General features: G+C 54.3%; 8 protein-coding genes across 8 annotated transcripts; 4 read left to right on the forward strand and 4 right to left on the reverse strand.

Annotated features, from left to right (window-relative positions):
* Positions 1–50: 50 nt before the first annotated feature.
* On the reverse strand, positions 51–1,234 carry BU26DRAFT_81726 (uncharacterized protein). The gene is made up of 3 exons (XM_033836369.1): positions 529–1,234; positions 301–453; positions 51–248 (listed from the first exon to the last, which is right to left on the reverse strand). Exons 1-3 carry the CDS (start codon positions 864–866, stop codon positions 164–166), a joined length of 576 nt encoding a protein of 191 aa, XP_033679585.1. The 5' UTR covers positions 867–1,234; the 3' UTR covers positions 51–163.
* An 806-nt stretch (positions 1,235–2,040) lies between these two features.
* Positions 2,041–2,631, forward strand: BU26DRAFT_81741 (uncharacterized protein). The gene has a single exon (XM_033836370.1). It carries the CDS (start codon positions 2,138–2,140, stop codon positions 2,543–2,545), a length of 408 nt encoding a protein of 135 aa, XP_033679586.1. The 5' UTR covers positions 2,041–2,137; the 3' UTR covers positions 2,546–2,631.
* BU26DRAFT_463166 (AAA-domain-containing protein) lies at positions 2,378–7,134 on the reverse strand. The gene is made up of 8 exons (XM_033825116.1): positions 6,924–7,134; positions 6,628–6,871; positions 5,981–6,564; positions 5,197–5,531; positions 4,828–5,146; positions 3,574–4,779; positions 3,077–3,397; positions 2,378–3,024 (listed from the first exon to the last, which is right to left on the reverse strand). The coding sequence occupies exons 1-8, from the start codon at positions 7,044–7,046 to the stop codon at positions 2,689–2,691; spliced, it is 3,468 nt and encodes a 1,155-aa protein (XP_033679587.1). The 5' UTR covers positions 7,047–7,134; the 3' UTR covers positions 2,378–2,688.
* Positions 7,135–7,268: 134 nt separating this feature from the next.
* On the forward strand, positions 7,269–14,555 carry BU26DRAFT_490498 (uncharacterized protein). The gene is made up of 4 exons (XM_033826056.1): positions 7,269–7,768; positions 7,824–9,556; positions 9,611–13,938; positions 13,989–14,555. The coding sequence occupies exons 1-4, from the start codon at positions 7,558–7,560 to the stop codon at positions 14,407–14,409; spliced, it is 6,693 nt and encodes a 2,230-aa protein (XP_033679588.1). The 5' UTR covers positions 7,269–7,557; the 3' UTR covers positions 14,410–14,555.
* Positions 14,556–14,843: 288 nt separating this feature from the next.
* Positions 14,844–16,580, forward strand: BU26DRAFT_553763 (uncharacterized protein; the record flags this gene model as incomplete). Its single annotated transcript, XM_033832234.1, has 2 exons — positions 14,844–15,957; positions 16,009–16,580. 2 exons carry the CDS (start codon positions 14,844–14,846, stop codon positions 16,578–16,580), a joined length of 1,686 nt encoding a protein of 561 aa, XP_033679589.1.
* A 600-nt stretch (positions 16,581–17,180) lies between these two features.
* Positions 17,181–19,075, reverse strand: BU26DRAFT_463172 (putative cytochrome P450). Its single transcript, XM_033825117.1, has 2 exons — positions 18,612–19,075; positions 17,181–18,557 (listed from the first exon to the last, which is right to left on the reverse strand). The coding sequence occupies exons 1-2, from the start codon at positions 18,850–18,852 to the stop codon at positions 17,236–17,238; spliced, it is 1,563 nt and encodes a 520-aa protein (XP_033679590.1). The 5' UTR covers positions 18,853–19,075; the 3' UTR covers positions 17,181–17,235.
* A 194-nt stretch (positions 19,076–19,269) lies between these two features.
* Positions 19,270–22,152, reverse strand: BU26DRAFT_490505 (BTE binding protein 4). The gene is made up of 3 exons (XM_033826057.1): positions 21,914–22,152; positions 20,228–21,837; positions 19,270–20,179 (listed from the first exon to the last, which is right to left on the reverse strand). The coding sequence occupies exons 2-3, from the start codon at positions 21,772–21,774 to the stop codon at positions 19,750–19,752; spliced, it is 1,977 nt and encodes a 658-aa protein (XP_033679591.1). The 5' UTR covers positions 21,775–21,837; positions 21,914–22,152; the 3' UTR covers positions 19,270–19,749.
* A 309-nt stretch (positions 22,153–22,461) lies between these two features.
* On the forward strand, positions 22,462–22,974 carry BU26DRAFT_434822 (ubiquitin/40S ribosomal protein S27a; the record flags this gene model as incomplete). Its single annotated transcript, XM_033824095.1, has 2 exons — positions 22,462–22,555; positions 22,604–22,974. 2 exons carry the CDS (start codon positions 22,462–22,464, stop codon positions 22,972–22,974), a joined length of 465 nt encoding a protein of 154 aa, XP_033679592.1.
* Between the last annotated feature and the right edge of the window lie 233 nt (positions 22,975–23,207).

Genomic DNA, 23,207 nt, shown 5'->3' on the forward strand with positions numbered 1-23,207 from the left:
TGTCGAAAGGAAAAGCGACGGAGGCTGTCACAGGCCGATAGTGATAGTAATTCATAGTGTTGAAGAGGTGAAAGGCAGTGCCAAGACTTTTGAAGAGAAACCGAAATGTATAGAGAAAGTCATCCACAGGGAGCCGTTTGGTGGTGGTATGGCATTTGGCGGACTAGTAGTCGACGGGCGCTGGGTACCGTCGCTGAGCGGCTTTGTATTGCTCGGGATATTTGCGTGCTGCGCGCTCGTTCAGGGAACTGTTCGCGGCGTTAGCGACTGTTCTTCAGTGACGGGTTTTCGGAAACCTACTCTACTCGCTTCTGCGTCCACTGCAGATCCTTCTGCACGTCTTTGGCGGCTCTCATGCCGTCTGCGAAGTTTGCTCGTGCGCCGGCCAATCGCCGCTGCGCCAGTGCCTGTAGCTCGAGCAGTTCGCGGTGCTTGGCGTTGAGTTCGCCGGACCTGCGCGCTTGTTAGCTCCTGCATTTCCAACCATGCGGGTCTCGAGATTCAAGATCCGGGAATCGTAGAACTTACGTTTGCGCTTGTCTCGCCAGGCTGCGATCCAACGGCGTCGGGTCGAATGAGCCGTTCACGCGGTCGCCCATGTACTCAAGGAGATCCACTCCGGCGGTCGTTCCGCTAGAGTCGTAGTCGCTTGCGCTGCCAGCATAGCTGCTAGAAGTCGCTGACGGCTCGTACGAGGGAACACCGGAAGTGGTGACGCTCTCTGGAGCCTCTGGCGGCGAGGCCGAGACGCGTCCATAGCCGTGTTGCGCCGGCGGGTAGTAGTAGCCGGGCTTGTGCGGCGCCTGGATTGGCACCGGTGCCGAGGGATAGGGTTGGTATTGGTAGTAGGCGTGTGCAGCAGACATGTTTGCTTTGTGAGGGTGTGATACACGAGGACGGGAAGGGTCAAGCTAAGTGACGAGAAGTGAAGCGTGCTTGGGGCGAAGGTATGCTGAGAGGATGATTGGAAGCTGGTGACCAGAGCAGATTGAACTTGTGCCCGGGAAAACGTTCTCTGAAATGATTGAGGAAAAGGGATTCAGAAAGAAGGACCGGCCAGTCCGCATCACGACCCCCTTTTATACCTTTGGCGGCATAGACACGGCAAGCATCTTTGTCAACGGGGGGCATGGCTCTGACCCCATCATCCCACCTCTTGCTTGTAACCCCGCTCAGCTGGTGATAAGTCTGCATAGTCCTACGTCCACTGAAACTGTTTCCCGCCGGATCCGAGGCTAGAGCCGTCATTTGGAGCGGGCTGGAAGAGCCCCCCAGGCCGTAGGCGGCAGGCGACCCACGATGGGCCGGCGGGATAAGAAGGCCGGAGCAAAGGCAATTGGCTGGTGGCAAGCTGCTAGTGGAGCAGCTACACAGCTCGTATCAGCCGAAAGGCATAGTGGAGCGAGCCCGGCGTGCAATTGCGGAGGGGGTGGGATATCGAGAGGAGTGCCGTTGCCAGGCCGGCAGTGCAGTGCTAAAGGCAGCAAGACAAGGTAAGCGCAACAGACGCGGGCGCCAGCGGGCGGGCAAAAGCAGCGAGGGCGGAAGCTGTAGGTGCATGGGTAGTATGCCTGGCGGAGCTGCTAAGTGCTGTCAAAAGTGATGCGCTGGCTCGACAGCACGCCAACGCCTTCAGCATGCAATCTGGACGGGGCATGCGGAGGAGCAGAACGTGTGCCTGGGCGCTGCAGAGCGGTGGCGGGCCATTTTGCCAGCGGATTGGCAGACGGAGCGGCAGCGCCATGGGGGACAGCGTCGAGCCCGGGGGCGTCGAGGGCAGATGGAGCAGGCGGGCCCAGAAAAGTGTGGTCGAGAAATGGAGAAATTGCTCGCGAGAGACGTCGGGCCGGCGCGAGCTGCCCCTCCATGCGTCATTCTCGCAGGCAGCGCCGGGGGCTGTCGCGCAGCTGTCGCGCCGCCGGCCGCCGCGCGGATTGGCCCATCTGGCGAGCAGCGCGCCCCAACGCCGGTCGGCTTGGCGCTTGATGCCCTACGGCTGCCAGCGATCCCTGCCCGCACCACCGCGCACGACACCTCACTCGACACCCCAATCGTAGCCGCCAGATGCTCTGCAGCAGCAGCGCCTAGTGGCGGTGAGCGGGCATGGCTCGTCTGCCATGTGACCGTCGCTGCGAGCATGCACGCAAACCCCCTGGCGTCGTGCTGGCCCGTCTGTCTGCTGCTGTCCATCCCGACAGTGACCTCGCGTCCGCTAGCCTTGCGCCGTGTGCCTTCAGCGCCGTGTTTGTCTAGTCCGCTGGCCTCATGGTTGCCATTGAGCTGTAAGACATGTGCAAAAGGCCGGGTCGGCGCCGCTGAGCCAATACGAGAGGCTCAGGCTATGTGCAGCACCGTTGCATCGGCGCCAGGACGATTTGCCTCCGCGCCGATCCGCCGTGTGGCACCGCTGTCAAAAAGTGCCATGCGAATCGCGCGTGGACAGCTGCTGAGACGGTATCGTTGCACAGGGTTCCCGAGCTGTGGGTCAGCGACGTCGGCAAAACGAGAGCTCAGGCGGCGGCTGGAGGAGCGCCAGAGACTCTAAAAGCCATTGGCTATGCGTCTATACAGTCTATCTATGGGGCGGCCCTGCATCGACTCTTCGTACGCACTCGTCAGCCTGGACCACTCCCAACCACGTAGTACCTGCTCGAGGACCGTGCCAACGCCTTCACTTCCGATGCTGTGCTAAGTGTACGTGCTCCTGTTGGCTGCAATATGCCGGGACATGACTCTAGCAAAACGGCCAGGCACGTCCTGATCCTGCTTGGCCGTCTCGATGGCTGTCAAGATCTTCTTGATGCCGACGCCAACCTCTGCACCACCCGTAATCTCCTGGATTTCCCCGATGGCTCGTTGCTGATCGCGATCTGAGAACGCACCCGATTGCTGCAGCACCTGTGCGAGCTCGGCTTGCGTGTTGACATTTGGCACCGCGATCTCTGCGTCGAACCGGCTGAACAGATCCAGCTGGGTAAGTACCGACCGCTCGGTCGTGGTTGCAAAGATCAGAAGACGACGATCCTAGCCCTATTAGCGTGTGTTCTTGCGCGTGCTGAGCTAATGGCTAACGCACCTTGGGTGGCTGCTTCTCGAGCAGAACCTTGAGTGCAACCAATACATTGTTGCTGAAGCGAGGCCCGATCGGTGCCCAATCAACCAGCATCTCGATGTTGTCGATTACGATGACACTAAGGGGGCTTTTGTATGCATCTCGGAACGTCTTGTCAAGTTGTTGTACCTTCTGCATCTCGCTAAAGCCAACCATGTCCTCGGGTGACACAAGTTTGATGAACGGGAAGTCCGAGTCCATGGCCATTTTCGCAGCGAGGGCCGTTTTGCCGCTTCCAGGAGGACCATGCAGGGCAACAGACAGGACAGGGGTGGATTTCCTAACCTAGAAAGGTGGCGGTACACTTAGCACATGTCTCAGATAGGGATGGTGGGGGCTTAAGGGGACACTTCAGCATGTCTGCAGTCTCTTTACCCTGCTGAAGGCCCTGAGCAGGAGCTTTCCGCAGTGAAAAGCTGAGATACATATGCTGGGTTGTGTACCGCGCGCAACCTACGTACCTGGTTGATATAGAGCCTCCCTTCCTCTAGGATGTCGTGGATGAAGGACGAGTAGTGTATGATACCGCGAAGAATGCGCTGTCCAAGCTCCTCCTCTGCGACACCAAAGAGCGGCTTCACTTCGTCAAGGGCGTTCATGAAGTCCTGGCGGTTCACCTTCATGTTCTCTACGTCCGAATTGATGGATGCCATCGTGCCGACCTTGATATGGCGACTGAAGGCGAATGACGATGCTGCCTTTACCAGACCGTTGATTTCAGCGCCCGAGAAGTTCTTCGTAAGTTTAGCCAGCTCATCGATGTTAACATCGCTGTCTATGACATTGTTGCTGCGCATCTTCGCCGTGTGGATTTTCATAATCTGAGCACGCCCAGCTTCATCCGGGAGTGATATTTCCATGTGAACCTCCAAACGACCGGCACGCAGGAGGGCCTCATCGATCATGTCCATTCGGTTGGTCATGCCGATGAGAAGTATATTGTTCAGCTGGTCCACACCATCGAGCTTGGAAAGCAGCTGGTTGACGACACTGTCGCCGACCCCTGTTCCGCCTGTGCTAGACCCTCTCTGTTTGCAGACAGCGTCCAGTTCGTCGAAGATGATGATGTGAAGGCCGCTCTCATCGCCCTTCTCTTTGTACTCTTTCTCTGCATCTGCGAAAAGCTTACGGATGTTTTCTTCAGACTGACCAACGTATTTGTTTAGCACTTCGGGGCCGTTGATAACTTTTGGCTCTCTCGCATTCAGCATCTTGCCAATTTGACGCGCTATCAAGGTTTTGCCTGTCCCCGGGGGACCGTAGAGCAGAATTCCTCGCACATGCTGGATACCGAGCTTGTCAACAAGACCCGGCGGGAAAATTCGAGAAGCGAAGGCTCTCCGGAAGATGGCGCTAAACTCAGTATCCAAGCCGCCGATACCCATATCTTCGAACTTGAAGCCTGGCTGAACAATGGCATTTGCAGCAGGACGCCTGTTGGAGGCCTTGAGCTTGATGTCGGTCCGCGCATCCTTGAAGAAATCAACTTGTGAGTGTCGAGTGAGAATACCTCGGGCGTTGGGATCAGTGAGTGGGTTTCCAGATGCAGTCTCTTTCTCCATCGAGAGATCGACCAGCTGAACCGTCCGTACCGTCATGCGGAGGACGATATTCCTGATGTCCATAAGGACCTGCTGGCCAGGGGCGAGAATCTGGTTCTCGAAGTTCTAAATAACGTCAGCTGTTATTCCCAGGCAGCGGAGCTACAAGCGCACCTTCTTGAACGCTGTCGCGAGTTCGTCTTGGTCGTACTGTGTATCGGTGGTCTTTCTCGTAGCGAACCCAACTTCCACTTCAATGTTGCCCAGATATGACTGCCCGCCTTGACTGAATGCATCATATGGCTCAACGGTGACCATATCCTGCGGTCCAAGCGAGATTCCTGCCCATGTTCGCTGCGCGTCCGTGAGGCCAATCTCGCCTGGGCGACACCCTTCAGTAGGCCTTGCGGATAATACATAGTTGCGGTTTACCCGGATGTAGGTGTCGGAGCCGTCGCGAGTAGGCGGGAAGTCCTGGGGAGAAACTGCCACTCTGCACAGGGGTTAGCAGAGGGATAATAAACCGGAGAGACTCGGGCTCACAAGTTTCCAAATGCGTACGCATTGCCCCCAGGGCTTTTGATGGGCCGTAGGTGCATAGTTCTGGACATGCTGGGTGGCATACCGCTCTGAGGACCTCCTCGCATAGGCACACGTTGTTGAGCGCCTGGCCCTGGGCCATAGCCCGGTGGAGGCTGTTGGTCTTCATAGCCACTCATTCTAGTATCGTTGTACGCAGGGGAGCGAGGCGGTGGTTGTTGTTGCGGGGCCCGACCATAGCCGTCGTTGTTACGATTTGGGGGCCGCGGTGAGCTCCCGGGGAGCCCGGGGAGTCTGTCCCGGTTGAACATGGTATAGATATAGGTAGGCGTGAGCGCCTTCAAGGAAGGAACGGCAGTAGTATATGTAGGGTATCAGCGGCGACTGCCTGGAGGGGTGGGCCACGGTGTCGAGTTCGGATCTCAGGCCCTCTGAGACTTCTGCGCCCTTTCGAATTACGTGATTTGAGCTAATATCCAAAGTAGTATCGAGTCGGTAAGTGCAACGTAGCAACTGTTTTGCAAAGTTGTGGATGTTGTCGCATTGCGGTTTGGGATTCAGCTATTCGGAGGTGCTCAAGAAGCTCGGGCCAATCACCCGCCACACTGACGTGCGCCTCGGAACGCCACGTGCGCCAAGGTGTCCAGGTGGGCGTGCCTGCCTCAGCGTGTTTGTGGTTCATTCTATTACACTCTATGGTGATCAAAGCCCTCCCGGGGGCCTCTAACAGGCCAAGATAAACGCGACAGTTCATGCGGAAGTATTAGAAGCCCTTGCCAGGGTGAACGGATTCTCCGCCCCCGTACCAGAGGGTCCCGTTACGACAGTCCAACCCTTTCTCTTCGCCGACCAGCCAATCTCCTCCGTCTGGTATCTGCCCATCGTGGAACTCTGGCCAGAATTCCTTCTGGAGCCTCTCGTTGATCTCTTCGATCTTCCCGATGAAGGCCTCCATTTTTGGCGGCTCGTAGGCGCCTGCTTCGTCCGCAAAATCGCTGCGGTTAATAAATCGCCCAATGGTCAGATGACTTGAAGGAACCACGTATCTAGAATCGACTGAGACACCTGTTTCCAGGCACAAGTTGTACACATCCCGACGGAGATGATGGTACGTGTACTTGTCGTCTTCCGCCGTCCTTCCGGAATGGAGGCCTTCGCCGGATGCGGGAACGAAGCTCAAAGCTAGTGCGGACGCGTCAAAGCCAACCATGGGCTTGATTAGACGTGCGCGATGGTTGAAGGTGTAGTCGGTGATAGGAGGGATCTTCTCTCGCATCATGTGAACTAGGTGTTGGATGTCTTCATTAGTTTTTGAATGCGTGATCTCCAGCACGGTGATGTGCAGACAGTCCTGAGGCATGAGCCAGAGGTCTATTCTATGTTAAACTGTGAATCAAGGGGTACGTGCTCCGTGGGCGACCCTTGGAAACCTACTTGGGGCGACGGTGGCAAGTTCTTGCTGCACCTGGTTGATCAGATCCTTGATTCTCTGCGTAGGGCGTCCCCAAAAGACCAGGCAGTGCCGCGGATCGACGTATCCCGGCTCAACAGTATGGTCGTTTAATCGAAGCAGGATAGGGTCGATACTCGGTCCGGCGAACTGCTTGTCTAGCATCTTGGCCTTTTGTTGCGCATTCCTTGTGGTTCGATGGATCGTATATCGTGACTGTATCTGAGCCTGCAGTGGCGTGTTAGCATGGCTTCAGAGCTATAATACGGGGCTCAACTACTGGATCATCTTCTGAAGCAGCAATTAGAGCATCGTATGGGTTGCTGAAGGCCTCCGCTGAGACGCCGCTGAGGTCTTCGAAAGTATTGCTGGTGTGGACTGGTAGCGGGGCGTGCTCGGACATAGTGAGAGAGTTGCTCTGCAAAGGGTAGGAGGTGAGAGAGCTCAGTAGCTACTCGGGCAGACTTCATTACATTCAAATATTGTGGGAGTCTTCAGCTGTCGCGGGAGCATTGTGGCAGCGCTTGCCCTAATATGACAGGCGCCTTACCAAGTAAAGTAGCCCGCCCGCCTCCATTTATCACTCCCCTCCAACGGGCGTTCATCCCTAGGAACTGTGACTCTTCTCATCTTTTCAATCACTAGGGTATGATTGGCGTCTTTTTTCAACTCTGTAAAGGAGTCTGTGCAAGAGTCGCTACAGCACGTGATCGCGTTAGCGCGGGCGCGACACGGCGGGACGCGTGCATATTGTGGTGTCTCACCTGCACGAGCTTTTTCTTACCCTTACCAACGATCCCCTCTCAATTGGGCACCAATCTTTTGGGTTTTGGTTCTCTCTTACACGACTACACTTTGTTGTCCATGTGCGACTGCCAAACGCACCTTTCGAACGCGTCTTGTGGATTCATGGGATGTCGTCGATCCCCCAATTGTCCGCCAAAGCGAAGAAACGACCGCGAAGGGCATCGTCTTTGAGCTACGATGGCGACACGATACATGTCGCCAGCGCTCAACCAAAAGCGGAGTCTAGCTTTGCCGTGCAATCACCTCGGACACCCTTGAAGGAGACAGCGGGAGGAGCCAAAACTACCAAAAGAAGTCGAATCGTGACACACGTCGGGAGTACGCCTCACGAGACTCTCTCTTACTCTAAGGATAATAAGCTAATACAGCATAGTTAAGCGCCAGTCACAATCCCCGTCCCAGCCATTCCAATCTCGACTAGCGTCCGCTCATTCATCGTCCACTCGTCAACTGCACGTACCGTCATGGCGGCGGCTGGGTATCGAGCTCAAGCCCGAGAGACGACTTCACAACGATTATGCGTCCCTCTTAAGAGAGCCTCCCCTCAGAAGCATTCATAATGCGGCGGATAGCGGTTATGCGTTGCCTGCGGTGGCTACGGATGGTCGACAGGACGGCGACATCGACTTAAGCCCGGTGCGCGTTGGTGTGCAAAGTACCCATTTAGCCAGTCTTTCAGCTGGAAGTGAGGGGCATGAGGTCCTCGAAGATACGGAGCTGGTCATTAGCGAATTGGAATCCAGTCCAAAGCACAGTCAGTCTACCAGACTGCGACGCCGCGCTGCTAGGGTATCATACGTGGAAGCCCCAATTAATGACGCTTCAGATAGTGAAGATATCGAGGACAAGGCAACCGCATCGGACAGCTACACTTCCCCAGCATCGGACAACGAGAGCGAATCCATGGATGCCGCAGAATCTTCTGAGGCCACAACTCTGACAGATGAAGAGGCAGTAGATAATGCCTTCACCAGACCGAGGAAGCGGAAGAGTACGACATCAAGGAAGGCTTGCGGCAAACCGAAACCAGGCAAGGGCGTCGATCTAAGTCTTCCACCTTTGGACAATGTTGAAGACATCTTTGGGGACATGGCCTCACAAGCTCTCCACCTCGGCCTAGGCGAAGCGTTGGAAAACGTCAGACGTCCGCTGAACGTAGCCACTATGCTCTCTGGGACGGAGTCGCCTCTCATTGCCCTAGATTTGCTCTCGAAAGCTCTCGAGAAGAAAGGGAGGCCTTCAATACGCGTGAATCACCATTTCAGCGCCGAGATCGATGTTGTTAAGCAAGGCTATATCGAGCGCAACTTTCGCCCGAAGAAGCTCTTCCGAGACGTCCGCGAATTCATCCCGGACGATGCCAAAACCGCAATGACGGCATATGGAGCAGAAGAATCAATCCCAGGTGAGCTTGACATTCTGATTGCCGGTTTCGTCTGCAAGGATCTGTCTCGACTCAACAACCATCAGAAGGGCCTAGATGATGAAGGGCAGTCAGGTGACACTTGGAGGGCCATCTACTCCTACAGCAAGCGGTTCAGGCCAAGTGTCGTATTGATCGAGAATGTCCAGAACACCATCAAATTCTGGGACAGCTTCGAAAGCAAGTGGGCCGCCATCGGATACGAATACGCCTGGATGACCTGCGATACTAAGAATTACTACATCCCGCAGACACGGAACCGGATGTACATGGTCGCAATCGAACGGTTCCTTTTCGGAGAAAACGTCGATGGAGCCGTCGCGCAATGGAAGCACACGATGCGGAAGCTGCAGCGTCAGTGCAGTAGCCCTTTCGATGCCTTTATAGCCAACGATAATTCGGATCAGTACGAGTACAGCAGTCTTGCTTCTGAGCCTCACTGGGCTCGGTGCAAGTTACGATATGATCAGATCCGGTCAGAGCAACGGTTGGGCACTCGGCGGCCAGTAACGCGGTGGAGCGAGAATGGGACTGTACGGCCCCCTGATTTCGCTAATCGTAAATTTTATCTTTCCCAATCGTCAAGAGTGTACGATTGCATAGACGTCGCGCATCTTCAAGGTGTTCAGAAAGGGTTTGATTCCCTGCACAAGATGGCCATTTGGGACGTATCGCAGAACGTCGTAAGCCAACCCCAGGGTAGAATTGCCGAACATTTGCTAACCTATTCTCCACAGGACCGTTTCATGGCTAACAAGGCTAACTTCGGGATTGTTTCCTGCATTACCCCCAAAGGATGCAACTTTGTCAGTAATAAGCAGACAGCCCTGACAGGTAGTCAGCTTCTATTACTCCAAGGCATGCCTTACGATAAGCTTCTCTTCGCGAACGAGACACAGAAAGATCGCCAGGACCTTGCTGGAAATGCCATGACTACGACTGTTATCGGCGCATCAATAGTGTCTGCTCTGATTTCGGGCAGCAAAGCTTTTCGGAGAGTCACTCCGCCCGAAAGTCCAGACTCTAACACTGTCGATAGACGGAAGGTCGCGCTCATAGAGGCAAAGGGGATGCAGAAGCAGGTTCAACCACCCCCAGATGTTCCGTCAATAGATATTGGTGAACTGATCGAGGACGCAAAACTCAGTTCGCGGCTTTGCAACTGTGAAGGGACGAGACAACTTTCGAAAGCGGTCGTGCGCATCTGTAGCCAATGCGGGCATACAGCTTGTTCAGACTGTGCCGGCAACCCGTCACACAACTATGGGACCACAATCACGCCTAGTCAACGGAAGCAAACCCCAGGCGACTTCGAACGGAAATGGTGGCCTCACTTTCCAGCTCGCCTAAAGTTTAGCGACTTTCCCGGAGCTAGAAAACTCAAGACTTACCTCAAGCCCTCGGGCGGCAACGCTTGGGAAGCCTTCGTCAACCGATTTGATGATTCGGACATCCAATCGCAGTTCTTCTCCATCTACGAATTTAAGCGACTCGACAAGTGTTGGAAGGTTTCCTATGCGTCGCCTGAAGCAATCTTGGAGCTTCTCGTCGCGGATCAGATCCAGTGGCGGCTGTACCTCCTATGCCCAGCTTCTGAACCAGGGAATAGTCCTCTTCGAAAAGCTCTCTCGCAGCCGCTCGCTCGTGGCTTTGTTCAGTCAAACATCCTCAATCCAGTGTGGCAACTGTACATCCCTCAAGCCAGCCTAAGTACGCTACAACTGTCTGGTTCCCCGGAGCGAACCAACTCATGGAGGAGCCGCCTAGGGCTCCCAGAATACAAAGCTGAGACAGTGCCGCTTCATCTCCAGGTTAAGGGCGATTCTGACCAGAGTAACAAACTCACGGGGCGGTACAGCCTACTTCCGCACTGTGGAACGGCAGCCTGCAGCCTATATAAGGCCGACAAGGCTAATGGCAGTGCTCTTTACCTGTTCCTTGAGCAAGACCCGATTGGTCCCAGCCATGAGGATTCGTTTACTTTCAGCTACAATTGCCGCCGACTGTCGTACGGCGAGGCACGAAGTATAGAGGCCCGCATTGATCCATCATGGCGTCCGTGGAATATGACTTCTGGGGCCGCTTGCAACGTCAAGGCTACCATACCTGGATTCTGGGCATCTGATAAAGTTACTCTTGTAGAAGCGGATTTGCGCATCAAAGTTCGAATACCGTCAGAGTCGGCGTTATCAGCATCATCAGAGTCGTGGGGTGGTGACTGCTCCCGTGCAGTCACCATCCTGGACATCAAGGCAAAGGAGCTTCTCAACACAGAGAATCTCTCCCAGTATGCCTGGGTACTTGGACGAGCGAAAACTCTTCCCTCATTCACGGAATGGCAGTATATCAATGTCAACCGCCCCCAAGGATGCGGGTGCTCGCCTACCTATCCACGTATCCTGTGGAGCGTCGACGACGATGGTGCAGCCACAGCACATGAGGATCGTCAAGCTGCGGCGCTTTTCGAACGCACGCTCAAAACCCGCTGCCCTATCTTCCATATCAGCCCTTCTAGCTCTTCGACAACCAAAACGCGCATCCAAGTCGGCGTCAACATATCTTCCCTGATGCATCGAGCCAGGAACAGACTGACCACGACGGCGCACACCAGTGCCTGGAGGCTCGTAACAAATCATGGGGCCTCCGCTCCGATACGATTTCCCCAACTCCATCTGCAGAGCAATACATCCGATACCCCGTATGCTGGCCCGCTTAGACTCAAGTACGAGCTTGGCGAGGCCCAGGAGCGGGCCTTGACTTGGATGAGGGCCCAAGAATCAGGGAACGAATTAAAGCTCGTGGAGGTTGAGGAAGCCATACATCTTGAGCTTGGGTGGAGGGCCGAAGCGAAGGCGGAAGCCGTTGTCAACGTTCGCGGCGGTGTCCTAGCTGACCTTCCATCGTTCGGCAAGACGGTCACTACCATAGCTCTCATCAACAGTGAGTTCACGCAACATATGCCTGAAACCATTCTCAAGCAGAACCGCACAGAGTCTACGCCTAGCCTGATTGACTTAGCGGCCACGTTGATCGTATGCCCACCCCACATTGCTCCACAATGGCGAACTGAGTTGGAGAATTGCTTAGGCGCCAACCAGTACAACATCTACAACGTTCTCCTTCTAGAGCGCTTCTCGGACCTGCAGTCCTTGACCATGGAGGAGTTCCGGAAAGCTAGGGTCATCATCGTATCCTGGAGTGTCTTCGCGGATGAGGAGTACATATCCCAGCTCGCAAGTTTCTCTGCAATGCCCCTACCCGCTGTCACAAAGGGTCGAGCCTTCAACGCCTGGTTGGATTACATGTCACAGCACATGCCCGACCGCATGCAGGCATTCCTAAGCCTGAGCACATCAGATTTTGGTACCACTACGCGGAAACTGCTCGGAGAGCGATTGGCACATCCAGACTTTAGAGCCACAGTGCCGCTCAAAGTCGAGCGTGGCAGTGCTTATCAATCCTTCAACGCCATAAACGCGCTAAAACGGTCTGAGTCCAAAAAGGCATCCCAAGTCAAAAGAAAGAGCTCTCCAACTAACAGCCGCGCACCTGGATCAGTCCCTCTCTTCCAGATGTTCCACTTCAACCGGATCGTGGTAGACGAGTATCACTACCTGCACGATAGCAAGAACAGCGAGAACTATACGGCCTGTGCTGCGATCAAACGCATTTCCGCTCCCAAACGATGGATCATATCTGGGACTCCTGCCTTGGCTAATTTTTCAGATGTCAACCAAATTGCATCTTTTCTCGGGGTCAAGCTCGGCAGGGACGTTTATGGGGACGGCACCGCGGAGTCGGAGAAGAAGCATATGGCTGAACAGACCGATGTTGAGAAATTCTTGTCGCGCACAGAGACCATGTCGCACTATTGGCACAAAGCGCGCCATGAACGAGCGCAAGACTTCCTCGATCGCTTTGTCCGACGAAACGAACCATCCCTTCAACACATCCACTGCTCAGAGGTCCTTCGGCCTATAGATCTCGGTGTTGCACACCACGTCGTATACCTCGAGCTCTCGCAGTATCTGATCTCGCAGCGGATGCAGATCAAGAGGCCTAGGAACAAGCCTGGCTCAGACCGGGTCGAAAGGCTCAATGCTAGTTTGAGTAATTCTGCGACGGCCGAAGAAGCCCTTCTAAAGAATACGCTCTTTCATCGAACGGTGAGTGGAAAGTCTGGCCTGGAAGCGCTGATAGAGACACGACAGGAGCAGCGCGAGAGCACCCAAGCGGATCTCCTGACGATTGCGAAAGACCTGAAAGAAAAGTGCCTAGAGAGGTTGAACGACACGGCAGAAGACTACTACCTCAGCTTTAAGCGAGACATGGACTCTGGTAACATGCTTGGCGACGAGGTTGCCCGCCAGTGCGTTCGGACGTTGCTCGCTCATGCAGAGGAGGCTTCAACGTCGACTAAGCGAACGAGCAAGAGAGTCACGTCTCAGAAGGAGCTGACGCAGCTCAAAGACCTTGCGTCAGAGCTACGTTCCACGGCTCAGGATTTGACTCTCATGGTCAGAGCTGAGAGATTCGTCGCTTCCATAAAGCCCCTACTTCCATTTCTTATCCAAGGTGGTCAAGATGCTCAGCAACACACCTGTGACTCTTCTGGATGCCCCGGGACCGCGGACTTTTCTCAGCTCTTCCTCATCCCTCACTGCGGGCATACGGCGTGTCAAGCTTGTGTACAAGCGAGAGCTGACACCGAGGCTTGCGTACACATGGGTTGCGAGGTGCCCGTGCAGAGCAGTAACTTGATCAAAGTGTCAAACCTGCAATCTTCGAAAGAGAAGTTGTCGAAGAGCTTTGGGAAGAAGCTGGATGCCGTGTGTAGGTTGATCAAGACCACTCCTCGGGGTGATCAGTGTCTGGTGTTCGTACCCAATGACGAGGCGGTGGGCTCTGTGGAAGAGGTCTTCAATAGTCAATACATCTCGTACCATTCAGTCGGCAAAGGCCGGAGCGCTGCGAAGCTTATAGAAGACTTCAGGACCAACAAGGATCCGACGAGCAGGAAGAAGGTGCTTATTCTTGATCTCGCAAGCGAGTCTGCAGCCGGCGCGTAAGTTGCTCAATTGGCTATCCATAAAGGGCAGTGGCTGACTCCTCCAGCAACCTTGTGAACGCCAATCACGTTATCTTCGTGTCTCCGCTGCTCGCAAAAAGCCAATACCAGTACGACTCCGCCATGGCACAGGCTATCGCCAGGTGCCGGCGATACCGTCAAGAGAAGAAGGTGCACATCTACCACTTCGCCGCCCTGCAGACCATCGACGTCGATATCTTGGAGCACCAACACAAGCGGTTCGACGCCATTCACGGCCCGGGATCACCAATGCAGACGCCACCGAAGTCCAGTAAGAAAGAGAAGACCCGACTGGTGCGGAATGTCGAGGGTGCGATGGCTCTGCTGCCAGTCTCCTGGCTCGCGAATGAGACATATCGCGAGATGATGGGTATCGAAGAGGAGGACCCACCAAGTTTCACGTCACTGATCAGTTTTTCAGAGATGTTTGAGGACGGCGACGAGTAGCGCTTCGACTTCTCATGTCGGCGGCCGAGACCTTCCTTTGTACATTGTACATCAAAATTTGTGGCAAAATTTCGGTTTGTGAGTTCGGCGATGCTTTACTAGTCATGCCCGCATTATACCCAATATATTTTAATTCGCAGCTTTTCAAAGCATTCGTTTGTCCTCCGCTTGCGTTACCTAGGATGTTCGCATTAGTTCACGTGGTACAGGCTTTGCTTAAACTACAGGCAAGTGTCGTGGACCGGTGACACGAACAGGTGTTTGCTGTTACGTGGACGTGGTAAAGGGCATGGCTATGACAACCACTGGACACATTCGCACCCCTCTTGCTTGCCAGTCTAGTCTACTTGAAGCAAACAACTCCTGGCATTCTTACGACCTCCGCCCATCCCTTCTGGACCTACGCTCCGTGTTCTGCTCGTGTTTGAGGAAAGATGGCTACATGCACGCCTACCAGGGACGACCCCCGGAGCCCGTTCTCTACTTTTCAGAACTCAGACTACAGCCGAGAATCTCATTACGATGTCCCTAAGACGACAGACTGGAAGTCATTTGGAAGATATAACACCTCTGCGCATGCCGCGAATCCAGTCTACCGGCCACCCCGTTACATGCCACCGTGTACTCCACTCGCGCCATCTTTCCGTCCGTACCATCATTGGCGAGGCTCCTATCATGCCTGCCGAAGCGATCATCACTGGCCATACTGGCCAGGAAATTCGTATGTCAGCTCGGAGGAGTCGTTCACGGTTCCGTCAGAGCCGGTGCCCTCTCCCTTCCGTGGCCAGTGGAGCTTTGAAAGCGCCTTTGCGGAAGGAAAGGAGAACCACGCTGAGACTAGACCTGTTTCGCCATTGGGGCATGTAAGAGCAAGCAGTGAGACGGGGAAAGCTGAGGGGTATCAGCCGGGATATGCGGAGACGATATCAGACGGTGACGAGGATCGGGGCGGACAAACGGAAGAAGCAAGAAGCGGCGAAGGAGACCACCCGAAACCAGATGGGCCGCACAAGACCACCAAACATGCGACGAATGTAGACGCGACGACCGACGAGAGAATTGAGCCTTTGCCCTGGATGGCGGCAGCCAGTTCTTCTTGTCCAGGCAGACGAAGTCCACTTCCCAGTATCGACCACCTTCACGGCACCGAATCAGACCTGCTCGAGCGATGGCATACCCTTCTGGCTCGCGAAGCCAAACTCATCACCCGCGAGACTTGCCTCGAAGAAGCTGAAACACGTCTAACAGCACAGATGCAACAGCTCGCTCAAGATAGGAATGAGCTGGCAGTCAGAGAGCGCCAAGTTCGAGGGTTGCAATACGAATTGCAAATGGAGCAGCATCGCTTCAACGAGGAACGGCGTCGCCCGGCGCCGCAGTATGAACGCAGGAGTTGGCACTGGCAACCTGATGTCTGGGCCCAAGAGATGGACCTAGACAGCGAGTGCGACGAGGAGGCGGCCGGCGGAAGTAGTTGGGAGGATGATGTCGAATGGACGAGCACGGAGAGGGCTGATGCCTTAGGAGGTATGGAAGCGGATCCTGAAGGTATGTGATGCTCGAAGCCCATAGGGTCAGCGCTGATGCTTTTGATTGCAGCCGGGAGGAAGGCCTTCGAGGAATACGATACTCACTGGGAGGCCGTCCGGCAACCGCAACTGCAGCCCCACCTTACTTCTACTACAGCACGAATCCGCTTTCCAACTATCACCGGCGACCCTTCCGATTTGCTCATCCCTACTACCCGCTCCACCTCTCGCGTCTCAACATACCGCTTTCTCCGTACCTTTCGCTTCCAAAGCCAAGATGACCTCGTCCGCTTCAACGTCTATGCTTTCTTCCTCGACGCCTTCTGCATTCCCTTCTCACACAGTCTGCTTCAATATTCCATTCCATTGTGCGGCGAATTTGGTACCCTTGAAGCAGTTCTAGACTTTCCAGCCGCTGGTGCGGAGAAAACGAAGCGGCTGAGGGATCATCTGCTGAAGAAAGAGTTTAATCGGTGGCATCCCGATAAGCTAGGGAGGTTTGGCAGCGAGGCAAAGGAGGTAGTGAGCAGGGACGGGAGGATCAGGATAAGTGAGAGGGAGGTTGCGGCCTGTGTGGATCGAGCGGTCAGGAGGTTGAAGGCGGAGTGTGATGAGGCGTTGAGAATTGGGCTGAGGAGTTAGTCTGCTGAGAATCTCTCTAGCCCACAGCCCATAGCTTGTCTTCTTACCGTCTACCTTCTTCCCATGCCTTCTCTTTCTCGCGTTTCACAATCTCGCCTCGCGCATGTGTTCGGCCGAGTTCGTTCGGCCTTCACGTATTTCTGGTTCGCTAGACCCGAATAGGATAACGCTGCCCATGTTTTAGACTTTCCACGTTGATACCACGTCGTTCTCGATTTCAGGTCGCCGCTTACTTTGCCCAGGCGACAGATGATTGATACGGGTACAAGCGCGATGGATGCTGCTATGATATATCAGGAAACTGCTGAAGCGCAGTGTTCGATGGCAGGTCTGAAGTTTGCCTTAATAGGTATGTTGAAAGCTTGTGTAGATCAGGGACCGATATAGAGGATGCTTAGTCCTTCCGGGACAACGCAGGAGTCCCGTGGGGTGGTGCGTATTGGGCCAGATCAGGGATATGCGGCTAGCTACTACATGCTCCGGTCGCCGCGATGCCGTGAGTTCCTCTTCTAATATCCCAGTCCACGAAGGCGTCAAAGGGCTGGACGGGTTGCGCTCTCTCTCTTCTACTTGGATCAAGTACTTTCAGATTTAATATTTACTCCAAGAATGAGATTACGCCATGTAGCCACAAAGAGGGATCAGCATTCAGACGCTAGGACAGTACCTCAATAACCAAGCCCTTCCTCCCCCTTGCCACGAACGGCGCGAAGCAATCATGCTTCGCTTCCACATCGATCCTCTCCACGCCCTCCGCTAGCCGAACATCAAACTTCGCAAACAGATTCCCAATCCCCATAAATATTTCCGCCATCGCTAGATTTCTCCCTACACAACTGCGCGCACCACGCCCGAACGCAGCAAAGTGCTTCTCGCTCATGGTTTTCTCAGCGCCGAGGAAGCGCTCCGGCTTGAATGTCCAGGGGTCCGGGAAGTTCTTGGCGTTGTAGTGCAGGTCACGGATCGTCATGGAGACGGCATAGCCGGCGGGGATAAGGTAGGTAGTCGAAGTGGTGGGGGAGTGATAAGTTGTAGGCTGGGATTTGTTGATCCGAGGGAGACGACCACTGACGCCGGTTGCTAGACGGAGACCTTCCATGATGCAGGCGTTGAGGTAGGGTAGGTTCTCCAGCTGCTTGTAACTGAGGACATCTCGCAGCTCCTCGTCGGAAATGTAGTCCCGTATCTCTTTCTTCAGCCTCTTGAGTACATCCGGATTGTCCAAAATGTGATAAGCAGTTGTAATCAGCGAATGGCCCGTCGTCTCACTCCCGGCTCCAATGAGAATAGCCATCTCTTCAAACAACCTCTTGTGTGTCTTCTCGTGCGGCGGAAGGTCTTCCGACTTGTATACTTCATTCATAATGACCGGGTAGTCCTTGCTGCTGATCGGCTTCCCTTGGTTCTCAATCACTCGTCGAGCCTGCCTCTTCTGGTCCTCTAGTGCATCCACAATATCCAAAGCCGTTTTGCCCTGCAGCCCTGCTACCCATCTCGGCATCGACTGCATGATGGAGAGCACGTAGTAGAAGTGCCTGTTCCACAGCGCTAGCTCAGTTATGTCGCGCATGAAGTTGGAGTGTTGTGTGCCGAAATCCGGGCTCTGGACCAGGTTCATGGACTCCGGGAGGGCCAAGTCGGTCACGATGTCGACGGCAATGGAACGGAAGGCCGCGCTTAGTGGCACGAGCTCTTTCTTCTTCCCGCACTCCTCGATCCGGTCAAAGAAGTCTCTGAAGTGGCCCTTCAGGACGCTCTCGATGCGGGAAATGCTTTGGACGGAGAAGGCCTTCTTGATGACAGTGCTGCGCAGTTTGTGTTGGTCTGGGTCGATGGTTGCGAAGATCGAGCCGTCGCGGTTAAGCCACGAGTAGAACCATGGATCTTTGTAAAGCCTGTTTGTCACGTTGTATTGCTCGTTGAAGAAGGCAGGGTCGTCAATGTGGACTTCGTAGGGGTTTATCCGGACGACGGGACCTCCCGGAAAAGCATTAGCCAAGCTCTGTTGTTCTAGGATATAGGAAGTTGTACCGTATACCTTATGCATCCTCTCAATTTCCTCATAATACCTCCCCATCTTGATAGCATCGTAGTAAAACTCGTACCACCTCGTCGCAGCCGCAAGTTTGGGTCCTGGTATCGATGAGAGAGGACTGAACCAGATACGATAGATATATATCACGACGGTATACGCAATCAGCGTGACTATGGCTGCAGGAAGAAGATGGAAAGACTCGGAGGTGAGCACCCCTACAATAGAAGAAATCGCCATGGTCGGGAAGAATGAACACCCAAAGCAAACAAAAAGACACCTACGATCGAGGATATATCTTTCAGATGGAACGCCTCGCTGCTTATATCCTGAAGCTGCAACAAGCGTTGAAGATCTGACATCGCCGTATCAAGGGTGCATGCGGCGGGCTTCAGGCCGCCCGTGTGGCCATATTCTCCCAACCAATGACCTCCGTCACATATTTGACGGGCGTATATCAGTCGGCAAACGTTGCAGGATCATGTGGTGGAGAAGGAAAGAATGATGTAACACCTCCATTTCTTGGCCAGCGTTGACCTAATCGGGCTTAGCGCCCGCTAATAGCTTCGCGTCAACCCATTTCTAATGCGCCGGTATCTTTACACAGTTTGAGGGCAATGCTGCACTTCTATCATTCTCATTGAGCAATTAACTAATCTGAGGCACTAGTATAGCAAGAAGACAAGCAGGAATCAGAAAAGGCATGTGCTGGACCGTCAGATCGATGACCGGGCAAGGTGGCTTGAAGTCATCGTAAAGCCCACACGAATGCGAAATGCATTACGAAGGCAATCGGGAAACACGACTTGAAGCCTGAACCACCGATTCCATTCACGGAGAATAGCTGCATGCGCAGTACCAGCTATCTATACTCGCCAAGGCGCAGAGCCAATTCCCAATGGTTCCCCAAAATCCTACGCCCGCTATCAAACAGCAATAAAAGAGCGTGGGTTTGCGAGGCCCTATATAAAAACAACAAGCCAAGAATCCAAGGTCATTCTGTCGTAAGATCCCATTACAGTTGTTCCTGCGCCCAAGCCCGACCGCCTGTAAGCCTTGAGATCGTAGAACGCCGGTCATAAACGTTCGTTAATCCCTCGCTCTTTATTCATACAGCATCCTTCACCAAGCCAGCATTTACACAGTGAAGTCCAGGAAGTCGTAAGAGCTTGAGTCCAGAGATGTGAACTCGCTCATTGCGTTCATCTCGAGATCGAACTGCGAGCAGGAGCTCTCAGGAAGAGAATCAAATAGCTCTTCTAGCTCGTCCTTCGGCTCCACGGGTGAGGTTGGTGGTGTGGTGAATGGGTTCGATTGGAGAGACGATCGAGATGGGGTAGATGAGCCTTTCAGAGGATTAGGCTGCGCAGGCAGCTTCGAGTCACTCGCTGATCCTGCCGAATGCGGTCGGTTATCAGCAGGAGACATGGGAGGCGTGTGGGTATTCTGGGAAAGATGCTGGAGAATGTTCATAGATGTGACATCGCCGGTGTAAGAGCTCGAAGATACGAAGCTGGAAGCTGTTCCGTTGGCGTCTTCGGTGAAAGGGCTGGATGCGGGATCAAAACTGAACCATGTTAATAGTCTTGCAAAACAAAGTACACATGATACGAACCTGAATGGGTCTGCCGCTGAGCTCATGGGATCATTGAAGCTGGCCGTCTCAGGCAGCATCTTCGGTAAAGGTTGCGAATGCAGAATATCTTCAAAAGGCGAAGGAGAGCGCGTATCTGACTGCGGCGAGCTTGCAGAAACGGATGAAGCTGCGGAAGCCAATGCTCGCCTCGTCCTGCTTGCTTTCTCGATACGCTGCTCCATTTCCGGACGATTCTTCTTCGGTCGGCCACGCTTTGCTTGTCGTCGGACGGCATCCGGGAACCCGCCTACGCACATTCCGCGCTGCCGATGGCGGGTCAGCGCATCCTGTCGTGCAAATCCGGCACCACAAGGGCACAGATAGGGCTTGTTGCCGGTGTGGATCTTTGCGTGGCGCTTGAGGTCGTGCTGTCGAACGAAGCGTTTGCCGCATCCGTTGCACTTGTATTGCCTATCTCCGAGGTGTGTCTGCACGTGCGAGCGGATGTTTTCTCTCCTGCCAAATATCTTGCCGCAATCTGGATAAAGGCATGTCCACTTGCTTGTCGTCGGATCTTGCTCGCTAATGTACCGTTGAACTTCTTCTGGAGAGATCCCTGTGTATTCGAGGCTCGCGTCAACATCAATATCAGGCAGGAGTGATGGCCCTGACATGGGGCTCATGGAGAGAGGAAAGCTGTCCATAGGCATGGCGCTGCTCGTAGCAGGCGGAAACGACGGCTGCTGCGAGAATACCATTTCCTGAGACGGATGTTCTTCGATGCCTTCGAGGAAGGGCTGCATCGACTTTTGAGTGGGCGATGACATGGGCGACGGTGAGAGGGCGTCTGATGTGTAGTAGGAGGAAGATTCGTATCCCATATCTGCATCCGGGTTCTCGAAATCGAAAGCCATGGCACTTGAGGTCGGCTCAAGGTTGATGTTTGCCATGTCTGCGAAATTCGGCGGCATCGGAGCCGTGTCGAGAGGCTCATGGCTGGGTAACTGCGCGGGCTTTTGAGGAGTTGCAGTTGGTGTGGGGAGGATGTTGATGAAGACTTGCCCGCAAGACCCATACACCGACTGTATGTGCTCGCGGAGGTCTTTGAGTTGTTGTTCTGTGGGTGCTTTCGCAGGAGACTGAGGAGGCTGCTGGGGAGACTGCGCGCGGAGCGTCCGGCGAGGAGTCCGCGGCGATGGGAGAGATGTCTGTACTGGAGATTGCAAAAAGGTATCCTGGGGGCCCGGCTGGGGCTGGCTGTGCGTCTGCGCTACTTGCATAGTATGCTGTTGTGGTTGTCCTGGGTTAGTAATACTTACCGTACTATCCTCCTGCTGGAAGGATTGCATATTCATGGCTCCTGGGTGTGTCTGTTCCGGGATGGGTCCATAGCTAGGCATGTGTATGGTCTCAAGGTTCAGGCCCCTGAGATCCAGGCTCATGCCCGACCGCTGTTGTCGCTTCTGTTGTAGGTTAGCAGGGAATGGTCGTACCCTGGGCGCCTCGAACGCTGCCGGTGTGGAATTTTGTCGTCGATGTTGGGTCCGGCGTCGTTGAATGCCCGAGCGCGCATTTGTGGACAGCATATTGTATGCAGGTCGAGTCCGGAGGTCGTTATCCAAGGAATGGGAATCCTGTTGGGTCCGAATCTGATGGGACGAAAACGTTAGCAGTGTTCTGTTCTTTATAACAACATCCCTCCATTTGATATGAGGCAGCACCTACCTCGCGCAGTGCAAGCGGCGCTCCGCCGGGCGGGTGGTGTCCTTATGGTCTCCTCAGTACAGATGCAGTCTCCCAGTAGCCTGCGTCCAGTAAGTGTTCTGGCCGAAGCCTGCTCAAATGTGTGCGTGTAACGTGAAGCTTTAGGGCTTTTTCAGTAGCCTAAAGCTGAAATGGAAATATAGTCTGTGGAATTGAGGGTTGGATTTGGATGTGCGGATGAAGATGCAGCGAAGTGGAGATGACGATGGAGGCAGTCCAGATTCGGAACAAAATCAACACAAGCGAACGCGACCGTTACCCAGCAACGCAAGCGCCACGCCGCACGAGCCAAGCTGAGCCCCGCCACCAGCCACAGCTCGTCTGGTTAGTAAGCTTTGCCGCCAAGCCCACAAGAATAATTTCGAATCGTTGGGAACCTCGTCTACATCTCCAAACCTTCTGCACGACGACTGAGGAAGACAATCCGTTGTCTAGGTACGCCTATGGCTTTACCCTCAACCTCTGCGTCACGCATTCTATAGGACACTACTGATCTTCTCAAGGCCGCCATGCAGATCTTCGTCAAGACCCTCACGGGCAAGACTATCACCCTCGAGGTGGAGTCTTCGGACACCATCGACAATGTGAAGTCCAAAATCCAGGGTGCGCATCACCTTCTGTACTCTGTATTCGTTAACTAACATCTCACAGACAAGGAGGGCATCCCCCCGGACCAGCAGCGTCTCATCTTCGCCGGCAAGCAGCTCGAGGACGGCCGTACCCTCTCCGACTACAACATCCAGAAAGAGTCGACTCTCCACCTAGTCCTACGCCTGCGCGGTGGTGCCAAGAAGCGAAAGAAGAAGGTCTACACCACCCCCAAGAAGATCAAGCACAAGAGGAAGAAGACCAAGTTGGCCGTGCTCAAGTACTACAAGGTCGACGGCGACGGCAAGATCGAGCGCCTGAGGAGGGAGTGCCCGACCCCCGAGTGCGGCGCCGGTGTCTTTATGGCTGCCATGCACAACCGCCAGTACTGCGGCCGCTGCCACCTCACCTACGTTTTCGACGAGTCGAAGTAAACGGATCTACAGTCGCTGATGGGAATGAGTCACGACATTCACGGACAAGATGGGATGGACTGAATAGGTTTATCAATATGTCGGGCATCTAAGTCATCAATACGACCTTGTCGATGGATTGAGGGGTTCCTTTCGTTGTGCACTAGGGACATGTGATGTGACGAATCGTCCTTTGACCACGCAGCGTGACTTGCTCAGGTTACACATTATGCATACATGCTCCGAGCGCTAAC

Source organism: Trematosphaeria pertusa (genome assembly GCF_010094035.1).
Source record: "Trematosphaeria pertusa strain CBS 122368 unplaced genomic scaffold BU26scaffold_14, whole genome shotgun sequence".
In the NCBI taxonomy this organism is placed as follows: domain Eukaryota; kingdom Fungi; phylum Ascomycota; class Dothideomycetes; order Pleosporales; family Trematosphaeriaceae; genus Trematosphaeria; species Trematosphaeria pertusa.